General features: G+C 35.4%; 5 protein-coding genes across 13 annotated transcripts in view; 1 reads left to right on the plus strand and 4 right to left on the minus strand.

Annotated features, from left to right (window-relative positions):
• LOC111482284 (type IV inositol polyphosphate 5-phosphatase 6-like) overlaps positions 1–1,231 on the plus strand; it is a 4,670-nt gene extending 3,439 nt beyond the window's left edge. For both annotated transcript variants that reach the window (XM_023127992.1, XM_023127993.1), the window contains 2 exons: positions 92–281; positions 457–1,231. In XM_023127992.1, the coding sequence (XP_022983760.1) occupies positions 92–281; positions 457–567 (301 nt within the window). In that variant the 3' untranslated portion in view covers positions 568–1,231. The remainder of the gene's footprint in view (positions 1–91; positions 282–456) is intronic.
• On the minus strand, positions 878–4,063 carry LOC111482344. 6 transcript variants are annotated; one of them, XM_023128082.1, is made up of 9 exons: positions 3,879–4,063; positions 3,217–3,386; positions 3,063–3,125; positions 2,925–2,944; positions 2,761–2,805; positions 2,181–2,239; positions 1,829–1,962; positions 1,419–1,507; positions 878–1,035 (listed from the first exon to the last, which is right to left on the minus strand). In XM_023128082.1, the coding sequence occupies exons 1-9, from the start codon at positions 3,982–3,984 to the stop codon at positions 903–905; spliced, it is 819 nt and encodes a 272-aa protein (XP_022983850.1). In that variant the 5' UTR covers positions 3,985–4,063; the 3' UTR covers positions 878–902. The 6 variants fall into 6 exon arrangements, with proteins under 6 accessions (XP_022983850.1, XP_022983854.1, XP_022983853.1 ...); XM_023128086.1 differs by lacking the exon at positions 3,879–4,063 and adding an exon at positions 3,753–3,836; XM_023128085.1 differs by lacking the exon at positions 3,879–4,063 and adding an exon at positions 3,620–3,732.
• Positions 4,064–4,537: 474 nt separating this feature from the next.
• Positions 4,538–12,201, minus strand: LOC111482316 (ubiquitin receptor RAD23b-like). 3 transcript variants are annotated; one of them, XM_023128045.1, is made up of 14 exons: positions 11,960–12,201; positions 9,875–10,036; positions 7,082–7,120; positions 6,918–6,991; positions 6,774–6,815; positions 6,440–6,617; positions 6,210–6,344; positions 6,062–6,136; positions 5,667–5,714; positions 5,466–5,575; positions 5,292–5,370; positions 5,088–5,207; positions 4,823–4,859; positions 4,538–4,740 (listed from the first exon to the last, which is right to left on the minus strand). In XM_023128045.1, exons 1-12 carry the CDS (start codon positions 12,023–12,025, stop codon positions 5,091–5,093), a joined length of 1,125 nt encoding a protein of 374 aa, XP_022983813.1. In that variant the 5' UTR covers positions 12,026–12,201; the 3' UTR covers positions 4,538–4,740; positions 4,823–4,859; positions 5,088–5,090. The 3 variants fall into 3 exon arrangements, with proteins under 3 accessions (XP_022983813.1, XP_022983812.1, XP_022983814.1); XM_023128044.1 differs by having other exon boundaries at positions 4,538–4,859; XM_023128046.1 differs by lacking the exon at positions 11,960–12,201 and adding an exon at positions 11,719–11,796 and having other exon boundaries at positions 4,538–4,859.
• Positions 12,202–13,365: 1,164 nt separating this feature from the next.
• Positions 13,366–16,694, minus strand: LOC111482318. Its single transcript, XM_023128047.1, has 5 exons — positions 16,078–16,694; positions 15,735–15,978; positions 14,097–14,195; positions 13,717–13,931; positions 13,366–13,587 (listed from the first exon to the last, which is right to left on the minus strand). The coding sequence occupies exons 1-5, from the start codon at positions 16,524–16,526 to the stop codon at positions 13,512–13,514; spliced, it is 1,083 nt and encodes a 360-aa protein (XP_022983815.1). The 5' UTR covers positions 16,527–16,694; the 3' UTR covers positions 13,366–13,511.
• Positions 16,695–19,486: 2,792 nt separating this feature from the next.
• LOC111482335 (protein transport protein SEC13 homolog B-like) lies at positions 19,487–21,296 on the minus strand. Its single transcript, XM_023128072.1, has 2 exons — positions 21,066–21,296; positions 19,487–20,660 (listed from the first exon to the last, which is right to left on the minus strand). Exon 2 carries the CDS (start codon positions 20,579–20,581, stop codon positions 19,673–19,675), a length of 909 nt encoding a protein of 302 aa, XP_022983840.1. The 5' UTR covers positions 20,582–20,660; positions 21,066–21,296; the 3' UTR covers positions 19,487–19,672.
• Positions 21,297–21,964: the final 668 nt, after the last annotated feature.

Genomic DNA, 21,964 nt, shown 5'->3' on the forward strand with positions numbered 1-21,964 from the left:
AAAAAAAAAAAAAAGGGGGAAAAAAGTCAGACAGAGAGAGTGAGGTTAAAGAATGCTAGTAATTGACTAAATGATTTATGTAACTTGGCAGGTGTGACAGAATTCTATGGTATGGAAAAGGAGTGAGGCAACTCTCCTATTTCAGAAGTGAGAGTAAGTTTTCTGATCACCGGCCAGTCTCTGCCCAATTTTTAGCACAGATTGAGCTGCTGGAATCTACAAACCCAAGGGTTATTGCCCTCAGCAAATTTCTTCCCTCCATACCGCCTCCCAAACAGATGGTAAACTCTCATTAGCAAACATTTTAGTTCCTTGCTGTACCCTAGAGAACTGGTCTAACAACAGATATATATAATCATTATCAAACTGATCTGGATAGAATCAAATTTGGTTTTCAGATAAGAAATTCAGGAGGTTTGTACTTGTGATCTTGAAAACATAACCTTGATGATGCAGGTCAAGGGCGAAACTAATGAAGAAGCAAAATCTACCTTGGCAGCATTGATGGTAAAGGATAGGGAAGAATCGTCACCATGGGTGCGAAATTCATATAGAACAAACATATAGAACAATTACAAGGGAAAGAAAGATACTGGGAGCTCAGCTCTTATGACCAAGCTGGGTATGTAGGGAGATGAAGAAGTAACTTGAATTATCTTGGTCTCCTTCAAGTTCACTTCAATTTTTTTAAAAGAAAAATTCTACACCGTCTATCTGGGTTTAATTGAATTTGTGAATATATGTAGACAAAATAGACAACAAAAGAAAGTTACGCAAAATGTTTTGACATACTTAGAAATTAGAATGGTGAGCATCCTACTATATTTGCTCTGAAATTTACCTGCTGATTTTGCATATCTAAAATTCTACGGTACGGAACATTTTATGTTTCTTGGAAAATTTCAATGGGCCTCATTTACCTGAGGAATGTTGTCCAAGGCCTCCGTATTGTCTTGGAAACATTGAGGGCAGATACAACTTTTCAGCAATTCCTCGCTGAGACGACCATATGACACTTCCAGTCCAGAAGTCTGCTTATTGATGGTCAAAGAAACATAATCACCCGGAAGTGTCCAAAGTTGGTAAAAGATTATTAACAGATATAATAAGATTTAAATACATTCTATATTTCTCAGCAATTGACTTTGACTACATAGCATTGCTTTTGTTGAATCAGAAAAAGGAAATTTAATGATATAATGATAAAGTACAATAACAGCAAATCTTTTGTTAACTTACTATTGTTTACCTTTCTGCTTCTATTTTTTTGGACACCAGGCAAAGCAGTAGTATACAGGAAGTATTTAAAAAATTAATATTAGTGAAGAAATCTTAGCACTTAGAATGTTAATAGGGCATTTTTCATACATTAAAATAATCTGTTATGTCAAAAGTGATAATTTATTTGAAAAGGATATTTAGTCAAATTTTCCAATTCTTTTGTTCCTTTCACCATCATCACCATCACAGCCTTCCTTTTCTCCAGATTTATCAACGTTTGCCGATTCTGCAGACACAATATTATCATTTAAGAATACAGCTCCACTGAAAGAGAGAGAGGGACAAGATGAATTTGAATTAATGCAGGATCTATGGAAAACTGTTGAAAGTACCATTTCCCCTATTGAGATGAAGATATGGATCCTACTAGAACTTGATTTACAGCTTCCATTTTTCTTTTCTTGATTTTGATTGATCGCGATTTGTTAACAGCAAGATTTAAAGCTTAATACACAGGCAAGAAAAAGAGTTTCTCAACTTTGACTAACATTTCAACTGCAGAAAGTAGGTAGGGTTCTCCCTAATATTTGGAAGAATTGTTTTTCACCTGACTTTGAATCTGTTCTGCTGATAGGAATTCTTCTTCTTCGTTGGCTAATTGAGTCATTACTTTGATAAGCCTTTCCTCAATAGATTGGGAAGAAGCTGTGGTATTATCTCCCTCCAGTTCATGGGATCCTTCTGCAAGGAGACCAAGCCATTCAATTTTGCATAAACAGAAGCCTAGTATTTGAAATACATGCGAAGTAGAGAGTAATTTGAAGCAAAGAAAGAACATGGAGCAAGAAGTTGTTCACGACGTCAGTTCAGGTATCCTGTTTAACGATTGACACAATATGTAACTGAATGTAAAAAATGCGAAGAAGTTAAAATGATCATAAGGCTGGAAGGGGACTCACCTGCAGCATTTCCAACAGACTCTATAGCTTTTTTTCTGGACAGTTGATCTTGAAATTTCCTGTGTTTCATTTAGATAAGTACAAAGGAACATAGCATTCCAAAATTATTAACTGGGCACATATTGCACATTTAAGGACAAATTGTGCTAATATTCACATACGAATCTAGAGTAAGAGAAAAAAATCTGTATCAATTGCACAAAGAAACTTGTCATGCTAATGCTTCAATATAGGAGGGGAAAGTTTACCAGTTGATATTTATTTAGCCAATTGTGATAAAGTGTATTGAAAAGCAGAAATAGTAATTGACTCGACATATATTGTCCTTACTCCAATACTCCTTGAAATATGAATTTGTAAACATTAATTTCAATATACAAAATAACATGCCCTTTCCAGTCATCCAATATTAGATAATAGAAGGAACTTTAAAAATGAAAACGGAAAACTAAACTGAGAACAGTTTCCAAACGGGTCCAAGGTCATGTTCAACATGATAAGTGAAAATAGTACCGGAAAAGGGAAGCATATGTGCATGCATTCACGGTGCAAGTGGCTTGCATTAAAATAGAAGACGGACCTGATTTTTTTATTAAGGTCCAAAAGGTGATTGATAAACTGGTCCCTGCATGGCCAATAAGACCTCATCACTTCCATAGTAATCTAAGCCATTGAATTACACTTCACTAAGAATTTTATTCTATTTAAATAGAATGTAAGTACAAAAGATAGACGATTATCAACCTCGTGGCTCCTCCTTCAACCTTTTATGGTCCAGCGGCAGGATTCCATATCCCAGTATGTTTTGAAGAGAATCAAAAGAGTGTGAGAAAACAATACAAGACGGATGCAATTTCATAAATAAGTTACTCAACTCAGTACCTTCAGAGAGTCTAACTCAGATCCAACAGATGCAATTTCACCTTGCAGCACGGAGATTCTTGCCTGGAGTGGATAAATCAAATTTAAGAAGCAAAAGAACAAATAACGGTGATGCAATTATAGAAGTGAAATGTAAGAGAAATAGAAATAGAACTTCGAGAGTCTGAATTGCAGTCTCATTCAAAGACAATTCAACTTCACAGCCTTTAAGCTCTTGTTCAGTGGTTTCTTTGACGCGCTTGACATTTTCGAGCTCCACATTGGCCACTTCCAGCTCAGATCGCAGTTCTTCCATTCTCTTCTTCAAAACAACAACGCTTTGCTCTGCATTGATAAAAATACGAATAAGATTCCTTAAAACTTCTTCACGAAACGAAAGAATTACAAAATTGCATCGTATAGTTCGTCAAATTTCATAATAAATTCTAGTACAATCGCGAATACTTTAATCAGACGATTACTTTTAGGAAACAAGTCTGATCGAACAGAGTAATCATTGCTAGCATTTCGATTACAACATTTTTCAGGGATTTAACAATGCTCAAGCATATAAATACCTCCTCATCGACGTAGATTCTGGTAGAATCGCCAATACTCAATCAGAGATTTGCCTTACCGAAACAAGTTTGATCAAATACAGTAAGAATTGCTAGCATTATGATTCTAATATTTGTTCTTACATAGAAATACCTCCTTATCATCATAAATTCCTCTACAATCACGAATATTCAACAACAAATCTGATCGGAATACGGTATTAAACGCTAGCATTAGAACATTTTCTAAGGATTCAACATCGTTCCTTCATAGAAATACCTCCTTGCGATTTTTCGGCCGCGTATTCGTTAATTAGGGAGAGAAAAAGCTTTTGATTTTCGTTTAGCGCCATGAAGTTTGAGCCCTTGAGTTGCTCTCTAATCATTTTCCTCCAAGTGTATGAAATTTGAGAATCTCGAAAAACACAATAAAATGGAGAAACTAAATGGAACCTATATATTAGAAAGGAAGGTCTAAATAAAAATGATTAAGAAAAAAAAAAAAAACTTGATTTTAATATTAAAATACTATTTTGTTATTTACCGTAGCTCTATCTTTACTCTCTTTTAGTTTAAAATATTGCTGAATTTTAAAAAGTACTTTTCAATTCTATATTCAATAAATTCGAGAATTTTAGAAATGCAGAACCTAATTTATAAGATAATCACGTAATAAAATAAATAAACACTAGACCTTTAAAGAAATTTTACTTCTTTTCTTTTTTTCATATATGGCTAAATTAAATATATATATATATATATACACACACATACACGGGTTAAATGTGACAACTAGAACCCTAAACTTTCTATTTCATCAAATTAGACTAAAACAAAGAATAATAATAATGTAAAACTCTTCGTAAATATTTTAACAATTAAGGTTCGAGCAACACTTCCATTTAACTAATACACAAATTAGCAATAAAAAACTCAAGAGAAGAGATTTTCTTCAAACTACTTTTAAAATTCAAAACTTGAAATTTGAAAGACAAAAATGGGGGAATTTGATGATATAAATCTAAGCTTTAAACCAAGTTATCAAACACATGCAAACAGATAAACAAGCAAAACTGGTTTCATCGTAGAGAACTCTGTTGCGCTGTTTCGCCCAAAGACACTCTTCATTGCCATAGGGATTTCCTCATTTTTTGTCCTCATTGATTGAACAGTATAACTTCAATTCTGTTCAAAGAATAAGCAATAGAAATCAAGAAACCCCACCTTTTCAAATGTCTAATTACGCCTCGCTCGACGTTACCTGAAACGTTAACACAAGCAAACTAGCTTTGAGCTTATAGTCTAATCGTTACTCTCTCGACATTCTATATTTGATGAATTCATATGTGCCAATTAACTATTAAAGTTCAAAAGAAAAACAAATTATTGGCAGTTCTGCAAGAAAGTTTGAAACTTGGGAAGCTAACAAATATCATGGATTTGTCTAAACAAGAAAAAAAAACTATTCATCGAATGTGATGAAGTTCACCATTTAATCCTCAAATTCACCACCATGTTCCAAGAGATAGTTGGCAGCCAATTCCTCGTTTCGGTCACAAGCTAAAAATGCCTCAATGACTTGTTCCCTATCAAACCCCAATGCTTCGAGCTGCAATGCGTGTAGGTGAGAGGAGATGGTAAGCAGACCGATTGTTGCTCGATACTCGGAAGTATATAAGGGCAGATAACTTACTCGTTCAATTGCTTGCTGCTCAGCTGGTGTGACATTGATAGCATGAGGCATGTCTTGCTCAGGCTGATCAAACAGATCCCTGGAAGAAAATGAAAATTAGGAAGTCCTCTAAATTTCAATTGACCAAAAAAAAAAAAAAAAAAATCCTGGCCACAAATGAACTAGAAAACTTGCCCTTCGAAGCCCTCAAGAGGCTCATTTATTAACTGGAGAAACTCTGCTTGATGATCCTGGATTAATCTCAAAAGCTGAGGATTCTGCTTCCCAAGTTCCTGAAGCATTGCCTGAAACAGAAGCCGAGTTAAAAGTTTTAAATATAGCCAAAAGAATGCATAAATTTGAAATCAACGAGAAAGGAAAAAGAATAGCACAGACCTGTAATATTTGTGGATTTGCTTGCACCATAGACCGCAATGCTTGAAACTATAATAGTGTGGATGGTAACAATACATATCAAATTTATCAGCATTAATACAAAAAAAAAGATGCCTAAACAGACCATATCCGAGTAAATATTTAAATATATTTTTTAAAACTTTTCCGTTCAATTGTTTGGAAGGCTATGCTCGAGTCTGACCGAGCATCTTTTCAATTAACAAGACACTTCAAAGGAAAAGCCAAAGCTCAGTAGCTTGGCAGCAAAGATTAATGATATGTTCTGACCTAAACTATTCTTCATAATGACCAGTAAGAAAGTTATCAGAAGGCCGTACGCATTTCCAAACAATAGTCCTACATAAACAAGTAAAACGAGAAAAATTAAAGCATACCTGTGGGTTGTTTCGAAGGAACTCAAGGGATCCAAGGCTACCTCCACCACCAGCAGCGGCAGCAGCAAGGGACTCCTAAAATACTAGCTCTCAGTGAGAATTTAAAAGGAATAAAAAGGACAAAATTTCGACCAAGTACAAACTTTACCTGTGGGAACATATTCAAGGGAGATGAATTGGGACCTCCAGAAGTAGGAGGAGCAGTCACACCACCTGTTTCTATAGGCTGGCTAGACGGAGGACGGGCCACAGGGGCTGCAATTTCTGCAGCTTCTGGAATACCCTGAATATAAAGCCAAGTTCAGTAACATTTTTCTTTTAAAAAATGAATTAAGAAAAACAACTGAAAATACTATTGGCAAATTGGTAAAAACATACAGAGTACAAATAATCTACTGCCCGCTCAGGATTATTATAGGCTGCTCGAAGCGCACGAGTAACTGTTTCTCTATCCCAGTTACCACCACCCATATCCATTATTTCTTGAATAGTCTGCTCAAGATTGTTTCCAGAAACTAAATTTGAAGCAGCTTGTCCATATGTATCAACTTGAGTACTGCAGCATAACAAAATATTCGATACTTCATGCTATTTAAGTTTGAACAGTTGTCCTAATCACATTAAGGAACTTCAAAAGTCAACGCAAAAACTTGGCAACAGCAAATTAAAGATACATAATGACATAAATAATAAGCAAAAACCAAGATCATACTTCGCAGTTGGCACATCTGAAGTAGCAACATTCCTCGAGGCTCTGAAAAAGCAATCACAGAGAAACATCTATAATTATCAAGCTTATATGCTGCTAAGGGGTAAGAGAGACAATAAGTTGAGTTGGCATAATCAATAGACTCACGCTGGTTGTGCGGGAGCTTCAGGAATCAAAGTAGAATTTGGTGTTGGAATAGTTGTAGGTACATTGGTAGTCGTCTGTCAAGTACACAGATAGACACCAGTTCAGAGGCAAATATGAACTAATTACATAACCCCAAATAAAAATAATAAAGAAGGACATTAAACCTGAGTAGACGATGACCCACTTGAACCAGGTGCTTTACTCTGTATAAAGGAAATCAGTGAGGGGAACAATTGAAAAACATATGAATTCAGGAATCTCAGGAAAAGGGATGACAAGGATTTATTACTATGTCTGAAGTTTAACCAAATCTCTTCAAAGATCCATGGATAAATGCAACCACTATTTAGGTGGATAATGGAGAGAATAACAATATAATCTCCTGTGACATTCATTACTTATGATAGCTCTGATGGATTTCATTTAAATACATTTAAAACCTTTAAATGACATACTTGGAGTTTGAGAATGTAAAGTTGTAAATTTGATAGAACTGCCGCTCCTCCTTTTATAGGACAAATAAAGATATTATCTGAAACCAAATAGGTAGTGAACATCAAACAGAAAAATAAAGGTTCACACTATTTCCCACAAGCAAATCTAGGCTTCAGTTCCCGAAGAATTACAGCTTTGGAATACCAGACTCTGGTTACAAAGAATGAGTGATTCTGTGTTTCACTGTCACTTCTGCACATAATTCAGCAATGAGAAGAAATAGAGAACCAAGGAGAACGCCACTGCAGCTTGTCATGAGTGTCTAGACAGGTGTGAATTAATTCCAAGATTAAAAAAAACTTACCTTCTTGGGGTATATGCATTTCCATATGGATGTGTAGAGGTCAGATCGTTTCATGCCTCACAGGTAAAGAGATAGACAGAGATTTCGTAGAAAAACTCCAATTTTCTCTAAATTCCAGCACCAACTATCAAGCGAAGCAGTAAGATTGGTTGTTTCAAGAGCATGTGAAAGGCAAACCTAAGCTTCAATGTCAACCTCCGGTAAACATTTTCTAGGACAGAACTTCCAAGAAGCTCAATGATGAAGACCATGTTCTATGGGCTCACTGGAGCAGGAAGACAAATCGAAAAGAGGGGCAATTGAGAGGGAAGCAGGGTTAGGAAGTGGAAGAGAATGGAGAAAATCTGTTGAGGTGAAGTAAAGCAGAGGCATAACTTTGAGTCTATAGAGAGATGACCAAGCGTTGAACGGTGAATGGTGTCAGTGAGAATGTGGGTTATTTTATTATTAATGGTCAGCACATTTTTGGCCAAAAATGTGATGCTGCGGGTGGGGCAGGGAAATTGGCTGGGTTGGGTCAACTTGGTTTGGTTCAATCCCAACCATAAAGAACTCTTTTATGGGAGGAAGAGAAAACGAAGTCAAGAGGGGAAGGTCAAATATGATAAGGAAAAGTGCCAGACGAAGGTACAGGGGATTAATAAAGGTTGTGCAGCTCTAGGTATGGATCTGATGAAGCTGGGATGGGGACTAGTGCATGGAAAGGTTTGGGTCTACGAAGGGGCAAGAATAAAGGGACTCATGTGGGTCCAATGGCCAGAAGGGTTTTAATGGAAATGGGTTGGATGGATGAAATCTCTGGTGAGGTCAGTGGGATTTATTCATGGATTCCAACAATTTCTTCGATGAAAGGGTCAACATTAAAAACAAAAAGAAAACAAAACAAAACAAAAAATCTATTTGGATTGTCACTGAGGCAGTGGATGATGCGAGATTTAGAATGGTTGGAATAAAACCGTGGGGGTCTTCCTTAATCTACAAGCATACCTCCATCATGTCTATTCTTGTGAGTGCTTTGTTGTTTCAACACACTCATCACAAAGGTCTCTGATTTGTCTGAAGGCTTTACAAGACAATATTTCAATTGAGATGGACTATATTCTCCCGACTCCATTGTTCAAATTTCACCATAAATGCACCAACGCTAAAATTCAGCCTTGTTCCTTGTTATCAACAGCTAAAATTGCTTTGTTGGGTTGTAGAGGACTTAATGGACCCAAAACATGTGAGTTTCAGTTGCATTGCTCTTAGGATTTCATACTAATCATCATGGAGGTGTTTTAGGATTGATAATATGCCTTTGTCAAGGTAGAAGGCAGCAAGTTCCAATGAGGTTGGTGGGGGGGGGGGCGTTGCTGTGGAGATGTCTTGGAGAGTAATAAGTAACGGATTTTTTGGAGAATGAAAGCCTTCAATACTTCCTTATACGTGGACTTGGGAAATAAAGATGGAGTTTCTGGTGGTTGAGACCTATAAGAAGAGAAAGGAAGTTTTTCCAACGAATCTTGTTTTCATCCACAGGTATGATAAGCTTATTTAAACAACCGTTTACTCCAAGCTTGGCAATCTTAACAAAGTGGCCTTCGCTGTTTGATATCTTTTCATACCAAAGCAGGTATTCAAGGTATCCAGTAAAGCTAAGAAGCTTGTTGTCAGCAAAGGGCGGAGAGGTTTTCTTCAAGGTGAACATGAAGGACCGATTGCTTGAGGTCTATATAATGCACAAACCCTATGCTTTATCAACGGAGAGTTTCTTTCCCATGGAAAAAGTGACAAGAGTGTGGGAAAGGTCGCCCAACCATGGTGGGAGGGACGGTTGGAGCTCCAGTGAGCTAGGTGGTTGGCAGCCAAGTGTACAAAGGATAGAGGGGTTTGTACAGAGAAAAAGTAGGAGGTCATACCCTTTGGTGTTGAATTGAAATTAATATAAATTTGCATGTTAAAAGATGTTGGACATCAACAATCATTAGACCACTATAGCAACAAGACGTATACTAATAGCAAACTACGAAGAGTTTAATCACTAATTCTCATGATAGAAAAGAAGATTATCATGTAGCAGTCCACCATAGCCATTTAATAAGAAGCAAGATAATAATCAGAAAGGAAGCTTAATTGTTTCGGAAAGGATGTCCAAGTTGGCTACAACACAACATACCTTACTAAGCATGACAACCAGAAAACCATCTTCAGTAACCTTGTTCTCTGACAGCGTTGTATCATCTTTAAGAACCTTCCCATTGTGGATTAACAATTGCTGACCACAAGGATAACTATCTGTTCCTTGTGCATCTTCAATGTTCTTCTTTACACCCAAAACCTAGTTAGGCGGAAAAAATGTATAATATTCAATAAAAATTAAAATACTTCCTATGCTAGAGATATTTTAACTAAAATCACCAGCTCGATTCACAAATCACCAACATATGTTCATCTATTCAATAGACAATATACTTCTCCTAAGAACATAATATGGCATAAAATAATGTTGTAGGTACAATTAATGGTACACAAATATTAGTTCAATAAATAAAGCTAATAAAGGGCTGGGACACTAGGAGTTGAAGTCATAAAAACAGGCATAAAATAATGTCGTAGATGTGATCACTAGCACAATTGTAAGCACTAAGCAGACAAAACTGATGGGAGAAGGAAGGGAAGCCCTTAGAGACGCATTATACACAATCAGTCCCAAATCTCATGACCTTAACCTCCCACAGGAAGTATAATTCTATCACTGACTTCTGCTATTTCATAAAAGTAGCAAAAACTGCATCCCACAAGAGAATTTAGACAAGCCCTTTGAGGAGGGGGAATGAGTTAAATGAAAAGTGAACCAAGATGGGAGCAACCCAATGTAGCTCAAAAATGTTCCACAATATATCTTACGAGTTCCAGCCAAGGCGATTGTGAACAAACAAGTGTTGAATGTCATTCTCTTTCCTTTAATGGAGAATGTACTTCAGAAGGGGTGAAGACCTTTTTTTAAGTAAGAAACTGAGCTTCCATTTAGAAAAATGAAAGAATGTACAAGGGCATACCAGAAACAAGCACACGCTAGATACAAGAAGATTAGGTGACATGAGATAGTATCTCTTTTAAGTTTTATCATTGGTATTAATCATTCTAAAAGCCACCATCCAAACAAAACCCTGAATATCCGCAGGAACCTTCAATCTTGAAATCAACTTGATATAAATGCGAATTAGAAGGACAGTGCGAAGAAACAGAACAAAAAATTTACTAAAAATCCAACCAAATAGCAGTTTTCCTGTTTGTTAGGTGATAATTTCCTAAGATAGTTTTCATACATGTCCAGTCCTTATTTTCCTCATGTCTCAAATGTCATGTAAAGGACAAGTTCCAAATAAAAGAGTCCCAAACAAAAACCTCCGAAGTGGAGAGGCACACAAATTGAAAAAAGACACAGCAGGAAGAATCCCAACAATTGTCTTCCCAAGATTGCAGTCCATCACCTACTTATATAAGATGTAGAATAGGTAAATAGATCATTTACATAAAATATAAAATAAAAAGAAGAAACAAGAGTCGCTCATTTAGTTTATTTCTTTCTAAATGATTTATTTAATCCTTCATGACACCGTCACGGTTCTAAAAGGCTCAAAGTCGATATCAACACTTATTTTCACAGAGAGATAAGACACAAACCTCAATCTGAATAAAAACCATACAAATGTAAATCACGTATTATTAAATATAATGATTATATAAAGTAGGAAGACAAATAAATAATTTAGTTGCTCCAAGCCACGGAAAAAAGCAAATAGAGCATGATATGAAAACTAAAAGCTGAATTATAATTTCAAATGGAACATTGTGGCACGCTCGGAAGAAATTGAACTTCGAAATTCAAAATGGGTTTCAGAAGCATCTCAATCAAAAAAAAATCCAAACTAGGAATGCAATTAACGAATAAATAGACAAAATAAACATAAAAACAACAATCTGGAAGGGAACCGATATACAAAAAATCTGAAATACCACTGTTTCAAATAGGTGGAATGATGAACCCTAAATAAAACTTCAAAATTTCAATTAAAAGAATCGCCAAGGAAAATAAAACGTCAGAGACCCTTTTGCCCAATTTACATTATCCACCAAACTCCATATAGACACTAACAGAAATTCAATACTCTTTATCTCAAACCAATAAATTTTCATTTGCTGTTCAACCAAACATAGCGCGATAAATCAAATGGCGAGAAGAAAAAGAAAAACTCACGGTGTCTGTAGGCTGAACCTCAATTTGAAAGTGACTTCCTTTGAGGGTCTTAACCGTAAGCTTCATCCCGACAAAGTAGAAGGAGAGAAAGAGAAGGAAAGTGAGCGAATGGGAAGGATTCAATAGCAGAAGAAGAGGAGGAAAAGGAGAAATTCAGAAGAAGAGAAAACCCTAGATTGCCAATATAGAGAATCAAAGGTTCAATTGCAGGAAGAAGGTGGGTAAATGGACTTTACACTCCCCAGTCACCAAGCGAGGGTCAGGCACGTGACTGACAACCCGGACCATAGCGTAAAAGAGGGATAAAACAAAACAAATAAATGTCCAAAAATTAATTATTTCTCTGCCTTTTTTTTTTTCTAGTAAGTTTAGAATATATGCTTTATGAAAAAATAAATAATAATTCATAAGGAAAAAAATTGGTATGTTTACATTTAATTACATATAAATAAAAAAAATTATTTTAATTATAATTAAAAATTATGTGAAAAGATATATAAAGTAAGATTTAAATGGTTGAGATTTTATTCTATATTTAAATTGCTAATTAATGGATTGATTTCTTAGTGATAGCAGAACAATTGATAATTTATTAATGTATTAAATGTAGATTAGATTTTTATTCAAATTATTTTAGTTATTTGATAATTAAAATCGTAATTACATTATCTTGTATTTTTAAGATAAAATTATGAAATCTAATGTGGTATTCTTGATAATTTAAAAATAAAAGAATATATATATATATATATATATAACTTATCCCGAGAATGCATTAAATATTTATCTAAAACAATTAAATATTTATCTAAATCAGTAGGTCTTTGGTCTCTAACTAAAAACGTAAATCCTTGAACTTGAGCTTTAGAAGCTTCGAATCCAATCGGCCTTCACTCGAATAAGCAATATTAAGAATAAACATTTTGCACTTTTAAAATAAATTAAAAAACATACTATTTATATTATATCAACTAACAAATTCACTCCGTTTTTATATAGATATCCAAACTTATATATTAATGTAAAATATGATATGTCTAAATGTAAAATATTGAAATGTCTAAAACAAATTATATCTATATCATGGGTCAGTTTGTGACCCTTCTTTCCTATGAACTTTTTTTAAACATAAAACTAATAAAAAATAATAAGTGCGTAAATTTTAAAAAATAGGTTTAAAACTCAATATTTGCATGAAATAAGTATAAGACTCTTTAAGACTCTTCATCTTATAAAATTAATTAATATAAAAGATATTAAAATTTTACATATGCAAGGTTGAATTAAGTCGAAGTCGGGTTAAAAACATTTTTTTAGACTCAATAATCAGCGATCTCAACTCACATCACCCGAAAAATACTACCACACCCTTCTTGCTCGTAAGAGAAGTTTTGCTTGATGGAGACTGTTAGCGACCAAATTAATCCTTTTATTGAAAGAAGAAAAAAAAAAGAACAATTATAGAAAGGTAAGGTATGGACATAATATAAAGACATTTGGGGGTGGGGTGGTGTAGGGTACAGAAAGAATGTACACTTCCTTCTCTTACAAATCATAACAACCCAACGACACAGCTTAACTGCAGTCTATTCTCCAAGCTTCTCAAGTGATGCCCCAATAACATACACCTGCAGCAGATTAACAAGTTAAATCATTGGACATGCGCCTCATTTCAATATTACTTTTAGAGCCTAAAACATGTCTTGCTTCAAAGTTCTAAGTTCTTAGTTTCTTTAACCATGGAATTTTTAACTAACCAGAATAAGAGCTTTGCTAGGTAATCCCGAGAAGTGCCTACAGTATCACAAAATTCACTGCCAACATCTGCAAGTTTCTCTAAATCCGCCACACTCGAATCCTCATTGAAAGTAGAGCTAGCATCATCTTTGAAGAACCTTTGCAATATGTTTCCAACAAGCTCGTGAATGATTTCCTCCACCTCCGATGTAGATGGTTTGCAGAGTTCAGTCACCTAAATAATAAACGTGGAGATAAGTATGAGGGCCCCCAGAATGAAGAAGAAGTTCAACAGCTTGGGTAACAATTCAGCACGGGCTTACTTCCAACAAGGAAAATAAAGGCATATATGCACAACAATATAGTTACGTAAGCACAAAAAAAAATAAAAATGAAGTACCATATTAGAATCCAAAGACCGCAGATACTCCAACAAATCGTTCCTGTTTTCTTTGCCATGTTCCATCTGCATATTCACTTGCTTCTGAGCATTCAGTTCCTGACACATTCAGAACAACAAATGGGAAAGGGTAAAGCAGCGGATCATGAAGATGCAGGGCACGTGAATTAAACAAGTCAGAAAAAGCATTTGGTCTCATCCCAATAGACAGGAAAACCTTCCTATCTTGACTGGATGAATATACTAAAAGGCAGATAATTGAAATATGCTGAAGAAAATAAGCAATATAGTTTGTTTTGTCTTAACCCTTTCAACGTAAATTAAAGGAGCCCGAATATGATTAAACCAAAGAACATGAGATGATAGCAGGTTACGGTTGACCACAAAGCTAAAATCTAATCATGTACTACTAAACTTGATAGCCTACCTAACGGTTTTCTTTTGCTAAATTGGAGTCTATATTTATGAGGAATCACACCATCTAACAGGATACATTTTTCTCTAAAATTTATGACATCTAGCTACATGCAAGATAAGCAACCAAGATAAAGATGGAGATGATCCTGGAAATTAAACCAAGTTATTCAATCTAACTGCACACATTCACAATAATGTAAAACTAGGTTAATAGCTGAAGGGAAAGATGAATATATAATATTTATATAGCAGCCCAAGCCTACCGCTAGCAGATATTGTCCTCTTTGGACTTTCCCTTCCGGGCTTTCCCCCAAGGTTTTAAACCACGTCTACGAGGGAGATGTTTTGACACTCTACAAGGAATGCTTCAAAAATTAGGTTAGTTGAGGCTCGAATCAAGGCATGGGCACGACTGTGCAAGACGGCACACAAGTGGCCAATCGCGCATGGGTCCGCGGGTAACAGCACAAGCCAGACACAAGGCAGGCTGCTGGCAGTGGTGTGCCAGTAGTGGGCTTGGGCTATCACAAATAGAGAAAGGAACAAAACATTTTTTATAAGAGTGCGGAAACCTCTCTAGTGAGGCGTTTTAAAACCTTGAGCTAAGCATGGAAGAAAAAGTCCAAAAAGGACAATATCAGCTCGGTGAGCTTGGGCTGTTACAACTTCAATACTCAAAGCCTCAAAAATATAACAAATGGGAGTATATTAGCATTTCATCCTTGATTACATACAGAAACAGGTTAATTTCTGGCACCTGACAATCAATTACTAATAGCAGAAAGTACATTTAAATTCAAGCTTGATGCGAAACAAATCACATTCTAAACAAAAAGATCCAACTGAACATTAGACAAAAATATAAGCAGTTGTACAGGGATAACATGGAAACTCCTCGTCTGCAGGTATGAATTAATACAGCATACACACACTAAATAACATAGCTAATAGCATAAAGCTATGAGGAGTTGTATCCAAATAATTTGCGTCTTAACATAATAAATGAAACCCTTAATTTGTTAATTTTTAGAAAGAAGATCATAAAACAAATGAAAGACTCCGCCCACATTTAGGATACTGAATTTTTTCAAGAGAGCTAAAGGTTTGCATTTAATAATTTAGAAATGATTTTGAGAATTCAGTTAGTCAAGTCATAGATGGACAATAGAAGAAATGTGTTGTCAATGGGTGAAGATCGTAAACAACTCAGTAAACCCTTACATCCTTGAGATTTGACAATTCCGACTGCAACTGCTGGATGTACTTCAACGCCTCGGGTGAAAAATCGGTTAAGAGACGAGGCCTTGTATCCAAATCTTCCAAATTAGAATCAACGCCCACCCGAATCTCCTGAACGTCCGAAACTTCCAGTGGTTTCGACCTGTCGAAGCCAGTCAAATTATCCGGCGAGATATCGAAATTCCTCGTCAAAGACAACCGATACTCCGCGTTCCAAAGAGTGTACCTATACAGAGGTGCTCATCAGAATTCCAAAAATCCAACGGAAAACGACACCGATTTCATCAAACTTCAGTAAACAGCAAAGAATCGATCAACTCATTACCCGGTGATAATTGACGAAGAGAGGAGATTATGGAGAGGGCTTTTGGAAACCCTAACGGTGACAGCGAACTGATCAGACGGAAGCAAACCCAACATTGAAGAGATAGTCTGCTTCATGGAATCCTTAGCAGCATCAGAAACACCCTGGGAGATATTGGATGTATCAAGCGGCTCAATCCGCTTAAGCATATTAGCGATTACGGAGAATCCGCGATCGAATTTCAACTTCCGAGTGGAAACAAAGTCATCGGAAACTCCGCCGCCATCAACCCCGGAGATAAGGCAGCTGACAGTTGTTGCTCCAGACGTTGGGGGAAAACGCCGCCGTTGAAGGCCGAGATGTGAATAAGAAAAAGAAGGCAAGGACGGCGGAGGTGGGGGAGGGAGACGGGGTTTGATTGAAAAATCGGTGATGCGAGATAGGAAGAACGCTCGAGCAGAGGCCGCCATTGGAACGAAGGACAAAAACAAAAGCTTCGAGGATCCCTTCAATGGCCCTCGCCCTATTATGTGGACTGCCTGCTCTCGCAGATTCTACCAATCAAAATCCCATTGCGTTTCTATCTCTGAGCTTCGCTTTCGGAATCTCGTAATTGCGCGATTACAACTCACGACTTCAGTTCACATATTAATATACTCGATGTGAGTAAATTAGGTTAATAATGACATTTAAAAATTAAAATTGCCAAAAAAAGGTTCGGTTTAATCTAATTACAAAAATAAGCCTTTTTTTTTAATTATATTTTACGTTAAATTAAAATTATCACTATTCATTCTTAAATTTTTTAATATTTATTTATTATCCCTCTAAATAAATCTTTCCACACTTTTGCATTTAATAAATTTAAATTATTTGAAATTTTAAACTAATAATTATATCCATTAAAATTCTACACATTTATTATTTATATAATTTGTTGTGGTTATGTTAACAATTTAGGTTAATAATTCAAATTTAAATAAGTTAAAATTTAATTGTGAAAATTGATTCCTTTAGTTATATTAAAATATATTTTGTTAGCTTTGTATTTAAGTGCTTTGTTTATTAGTTGAATTTTGTACGTCACCTATTTTCTAATTTAACTTTGAATAGATATTGACTTAACCATTTTTTTAAATATTAAAATGAACTCTATTGAATCAACCATAAGAAATTGAATTTTTTTTATAAATAAAAAATATATAATTTTGAATACTATTGTCAAAAAACAACAAATTCTCTTATCAAAAATTTGCTGAAGAACTCGTTCAAACCATTCATTTTTCCATTAATAAGCTTGATTTTTCCCCGGAAAGAAAATGATCCAACGTCATAATACAAATATTTTCCCAACACAAAATAAGAATTTGAAGTGGATGGTGGTGGTCCAATCCAACTTAAATGAAGACAGACCAAGTATTTGTGGAAGGTCAATGTCGATCAAAATTAGTCAAACAAAATCTATTCGACTTACTTGCCTACTTGCTTCTTTTACAAATTGGCAAATTGGCACCGCACACGTTAGAAAAACTTTAAAATTACAGGACTATCATACCGTATTTATGTCACACTGTGATTTTGCTTCTATTAGTCGACCAATTTCATGTCATTTTTAAAAAAATGTTGACACGATAAACGATAAATGTTATAAGTAAAACAGTATTCGCACTCTTAAACATGAGAAGTTCGATAAACTGAACTTTAAAATTCAAAGGAACTTCTTTGATTAAGAAACGAACCTTAAAGCAATTATGGTCTAACAAACCTTAAAGCAAGTTCGTAGGCATTTAATGGGAAGAAAATTAGGAAAAGGGTTGAATTGCCTGTATGGTTTTTGGAATTTGAATGTGATAGCAAATAGACAGCCCATGAATATAATACCATAGAATTAGTTAAACACATCAATCCTCTAAACCTTGTGCATTTGATCATGAAAGATTAGGAAGAGAATGAAAATTGCCTGCACTTTTTGGAACTTGGATAATAGCAAAATGGTAGTCATTAATGCAATACCAAAAACATTTGTTAAACACACCAATCCTCATAAAACGCTTTGCATATTAGTTGTCGAGATTGTGACTTATCGCATTTTCTAAACTATCAAAGTCATCAAATGATGCTTTTTCTAAGAAAGATGATCTAAACGAGGAAACAACTCACAAAAGGGTTTATCTAGAAGTAATAAACTTTCAAGCTCTTTCGAAATGATTATCTAGCAAACTCGGAGAAAAAAGAAACTAGATGCAATCGCTTTGAAGAGGTTTTTACCAAGTCCCTAAGAGTTAGAACTACAACTTGCTGCCCAGGGTGCTCGCCATTTCTGCTCATAATAACATTGTACCACAAAGCATCAGACTCCATGAAGAAATGTCACAACCACTCAATCAACAAACAATGCCTAAGCAGTTTGTTTTCCCCCTGCAAGCAGCCAGCATGAAATCACCACTCCAGCATTCCCGTGAATATGTAACATATCTTAATATACTTTATAAGTTTTGTCCAATCAACCTGAAACCGAACCAAATTTATTTGGGTTCAGAAAAATTAACCCAACCCAACCCGAACTGCTAATCCATCCAAATCCAATCCCTATAATTCAAGTTGGATCGGTTCGGATTGTTGGCTTCGGCAATCATGTGGTTCAAGATCTTACAAAGTGAAACATCAAGTCAGTTCAATGTAACAGGCATGGGAGGAGATCAACACTAGACAAACTAACTTTTTATTTCTAAAGATCAGAACAATCAAGTGACAAAAAATTTCAGAATAATTTTTCTCCACAAGACCAAGACAAGGGAGGTTCATCATCAATAATACTATCTATCCACAGTTCCATCTCTTTCAAGATTCTGTTCTACCTTTGACCTCAGTGACATCTTGCACAGGGAAGCTGCAGAGTAGAATCATATTTTCAGGCATTTCATCTCCAATGTGGAGCAGTATTCTACAAAATTTCCGGTCAATCTTGTGATATAGGATTACATAGTTTTGTTACAGGAAGTGGTTCAAATCTCCATTTAAGGGACAAGGTCTAATGGTCAGCTTCTGGTCTATTTCATGGAGCATCTTGCTCGAGCTGAGTGGACAGACATTTTACGAGTGGTATATTTTATGGGACAAGGTCTGATATGCTGTGCATAATAATGCCTTTCTAAAGCTGTTGGTCTCAGTCTTGTTTCTCAGATTTCTCGTCACTCACAACTAGTTCTTACTTGTAATTGTAGGTTATTCTTCTGTTTGTTCGTCTTGGCCTTCTTTCCCATGGCTCTTAGGTTATTCTCCTTATTTCGTACAACTAAGACTAGTGTTTAACGCATATTTGTTGTACTAACAAATGCGTGTAAAATGTGTCGGAGTGTCCAAGTGTGGAACTAAGTGTCTGCTTCTTAAATTCTAGCAGTCCATCAATAACAAGACCCAAACCAGGGAATTTAAATAAAAGCAGAAAATATTACTCATTTCTCACCCCCAAAATCTGATTAAGTTATGAAAACATGCAATAATAGTACAAAAGATTGTGAACTAAATATAGGGAAATTGCTTAAACAATATTGAACAACATGCTTTTGGCAAGACACAGAACACAAGGGAATGATAAAGACTAACAATGAATAACCTAAGGCTCAACTGTAGTTACTTGCTGCCATTTTCCATCAACCGCTTCTTTCCACAAAGTAAAATGGTTATTCCCATCAGCAACAGCCAACAAGTCTCCAGTCAATGACCATGAAACCTTCCAAATTGGAGTCTTAAAATCATTCATCACTGTGCCCTCCCATTTCCCTCCATCCTTTGTAACAGACCAAATAATCACTGTCCCATCCTGGGAACCACTTGCAATGGTGGATTTTTGAAGCCCTAGGTTTGGCGACCAAGCCACATCCCTCACCCAATCTGTGTGCATCTGAAGGGCAGGGGAAGAATCTCTCCTCCAGCTTCCATCTTTTAGTGTCCACACCTTCACTGTACTATCAAAGCCCCCAGAAGCTAGCTTCCAAACAGGGTCCACCGAACCCGAACCAACTAAGGAACCTGGAGCCGTAGTAGGGCCCCATGAAACTGAGGTTACTCCGACAGGGTGGGCTTGTTCAATTTGATTACTGTCCCAGCCACCATCAGATCTAGCAATAAAGACTGATATATCTCCATCAGATGATCCACAGGCCAAGCAGAGGCCAAGTTCATGGGGTGCCCAGGCAATGGAGTTCACCGAAGACTTATGTGCATTAAAAACATGAGCCTGCAACCATTGATTTTGATTGCCTTCCTTCCAGATTATCACTTGACCATCGTAAGAGCTGGAAGCTATCATTGAACCAAACTTTGGGTGCGCCCAAGCAACTTGCCAAACTGGGCCTCTATGACCATTCAATGTAGCTAAGAGTTGTGAAGCAGAGTTTTTGCTAACGCTAATAATTTTAATGGTAAAATCAGAAGAAGCTGTTGCTATGCGTTTGCCAAAGTAGTCCATTTGTACATCATGGACCATATCTTGATGGCCAGTTTCAATCTTCTGCGCAGACATTGTACAGGATTCCTTTTCACTCTACTAATTCCTTTTACCCTTCTCCTCCAATCTCTAGCAAGTATCCTTATATATTTAGCTATGATAGGAAAGAATTTACGTCAAAAAAACTATGCAAAATTGATGCAACTGCACAAAATTAGTTAAAAGGAAAGTTCCGATATTAAAAAAAAAAAAAAAAAATCAATACAATCAATAATTCACATCTATAGACTCCAAACAATCAACTAAGAGGTCGTTGTTCATTTCCCATTCTTCATTTATACCTTTGTTGGTTAAAGGTACCCAATGCAGATCTAACAACGAACAATCCATGACAATATTTACAGACAAACAATAACAAAAGGTATAAATGAAATGAACAAACTCAAAGGCTTTACACACTGCGGAAATCAAAACAGAAGCAGATCTGGAATTTGTCTATCGACGCAAATCGCCTAGAGCAAAATTCAGCAGTAACCGAAGAAGAATGCATTGGAATTACCGGTGAAATAATAGGAATGTTATAAAGCCCCAAGGAAGCAAATCGCCGTCGCAGAACCAGAGTTCGCCCGCCGATCTGCCTGTTGAGCTCCGTTTCCTCGTGGAGTGTTCGGTTACCCGGCGGCTGGCCGATATATCAGACGGTTATCAGCCCGCAAGCAAAATTGACCGACCAGCACCAACTCTATGGGCTTTCCTTTCTCGTCCCCTTCCTTGCACGTTGAATATTAATTTTGCTTTTAATAAGTTTGGACCATTTAAAAAAAATTCTTACTCTTCGAAAATTATATTAGTGGCATCAAAACCCACCAAAATAGATTTTAAAAAGAAACCTAAATTAATAAAAAAAAAAAATGTACTCTCCAATTTTTTAAAATTTAAATAATACACCTAAAATTAATAAAATTCAAAAAAATCTCCTAATTTTTAGTAATTTTTAAATAAAATATTAAAAATTATATATATTTTTTTCCATTTAGGACTCTTTTTTTCGACCCTTAAATTTGAAAATTTATGGGTATTTATTTTTTTATTTTAAGTAAAAATATATTAATAATTTTTTTTAAAATCTAAAGATATTTTTGAATATTGAATAATTTTTTAAATAACAGTTCATAAAAAAATTAATGTAATAGTATTTTTTAATTTTTTAATTTTTTAATTTTTTTTTAATTTTTTTAATTTTTTTAATTTTTTTTTTTTTTTTTGCAATTTAAAGGCATTACTTTTTTTAAAGTTTATAGTTTTTTTTTTTTAATAATTTAGTATTTATTTAATATTAAAAAGAAAAAGAAAAATCTTCTTCAAAGAGAGGTTCCCGCATAAATTTGTTTGATCACAAAACCCTAGAAAAACATTCTCTCTCTTCGTGAATGCTTTTAGGAGAAAAAAAAAAAAAAA

The sequence above is a fragment of the Cucurbita maxima genome, unplaced genomic scaffold (assembly GCF_002738345.1).
Source record: "Cucurbita maxima cultivar Rimu unplaced genomic scaffold, Cmax_1.0 Cma_Scf00007, whole genome shotgun sequence".
Classification (NCBI taxonomy): Eukaryota; Viridiplantae; Streptophyta; class Magnoliopsida; order Cucurbitales; family Cucurbitaceae; genus Cucurbita; species Cucurbita maxima.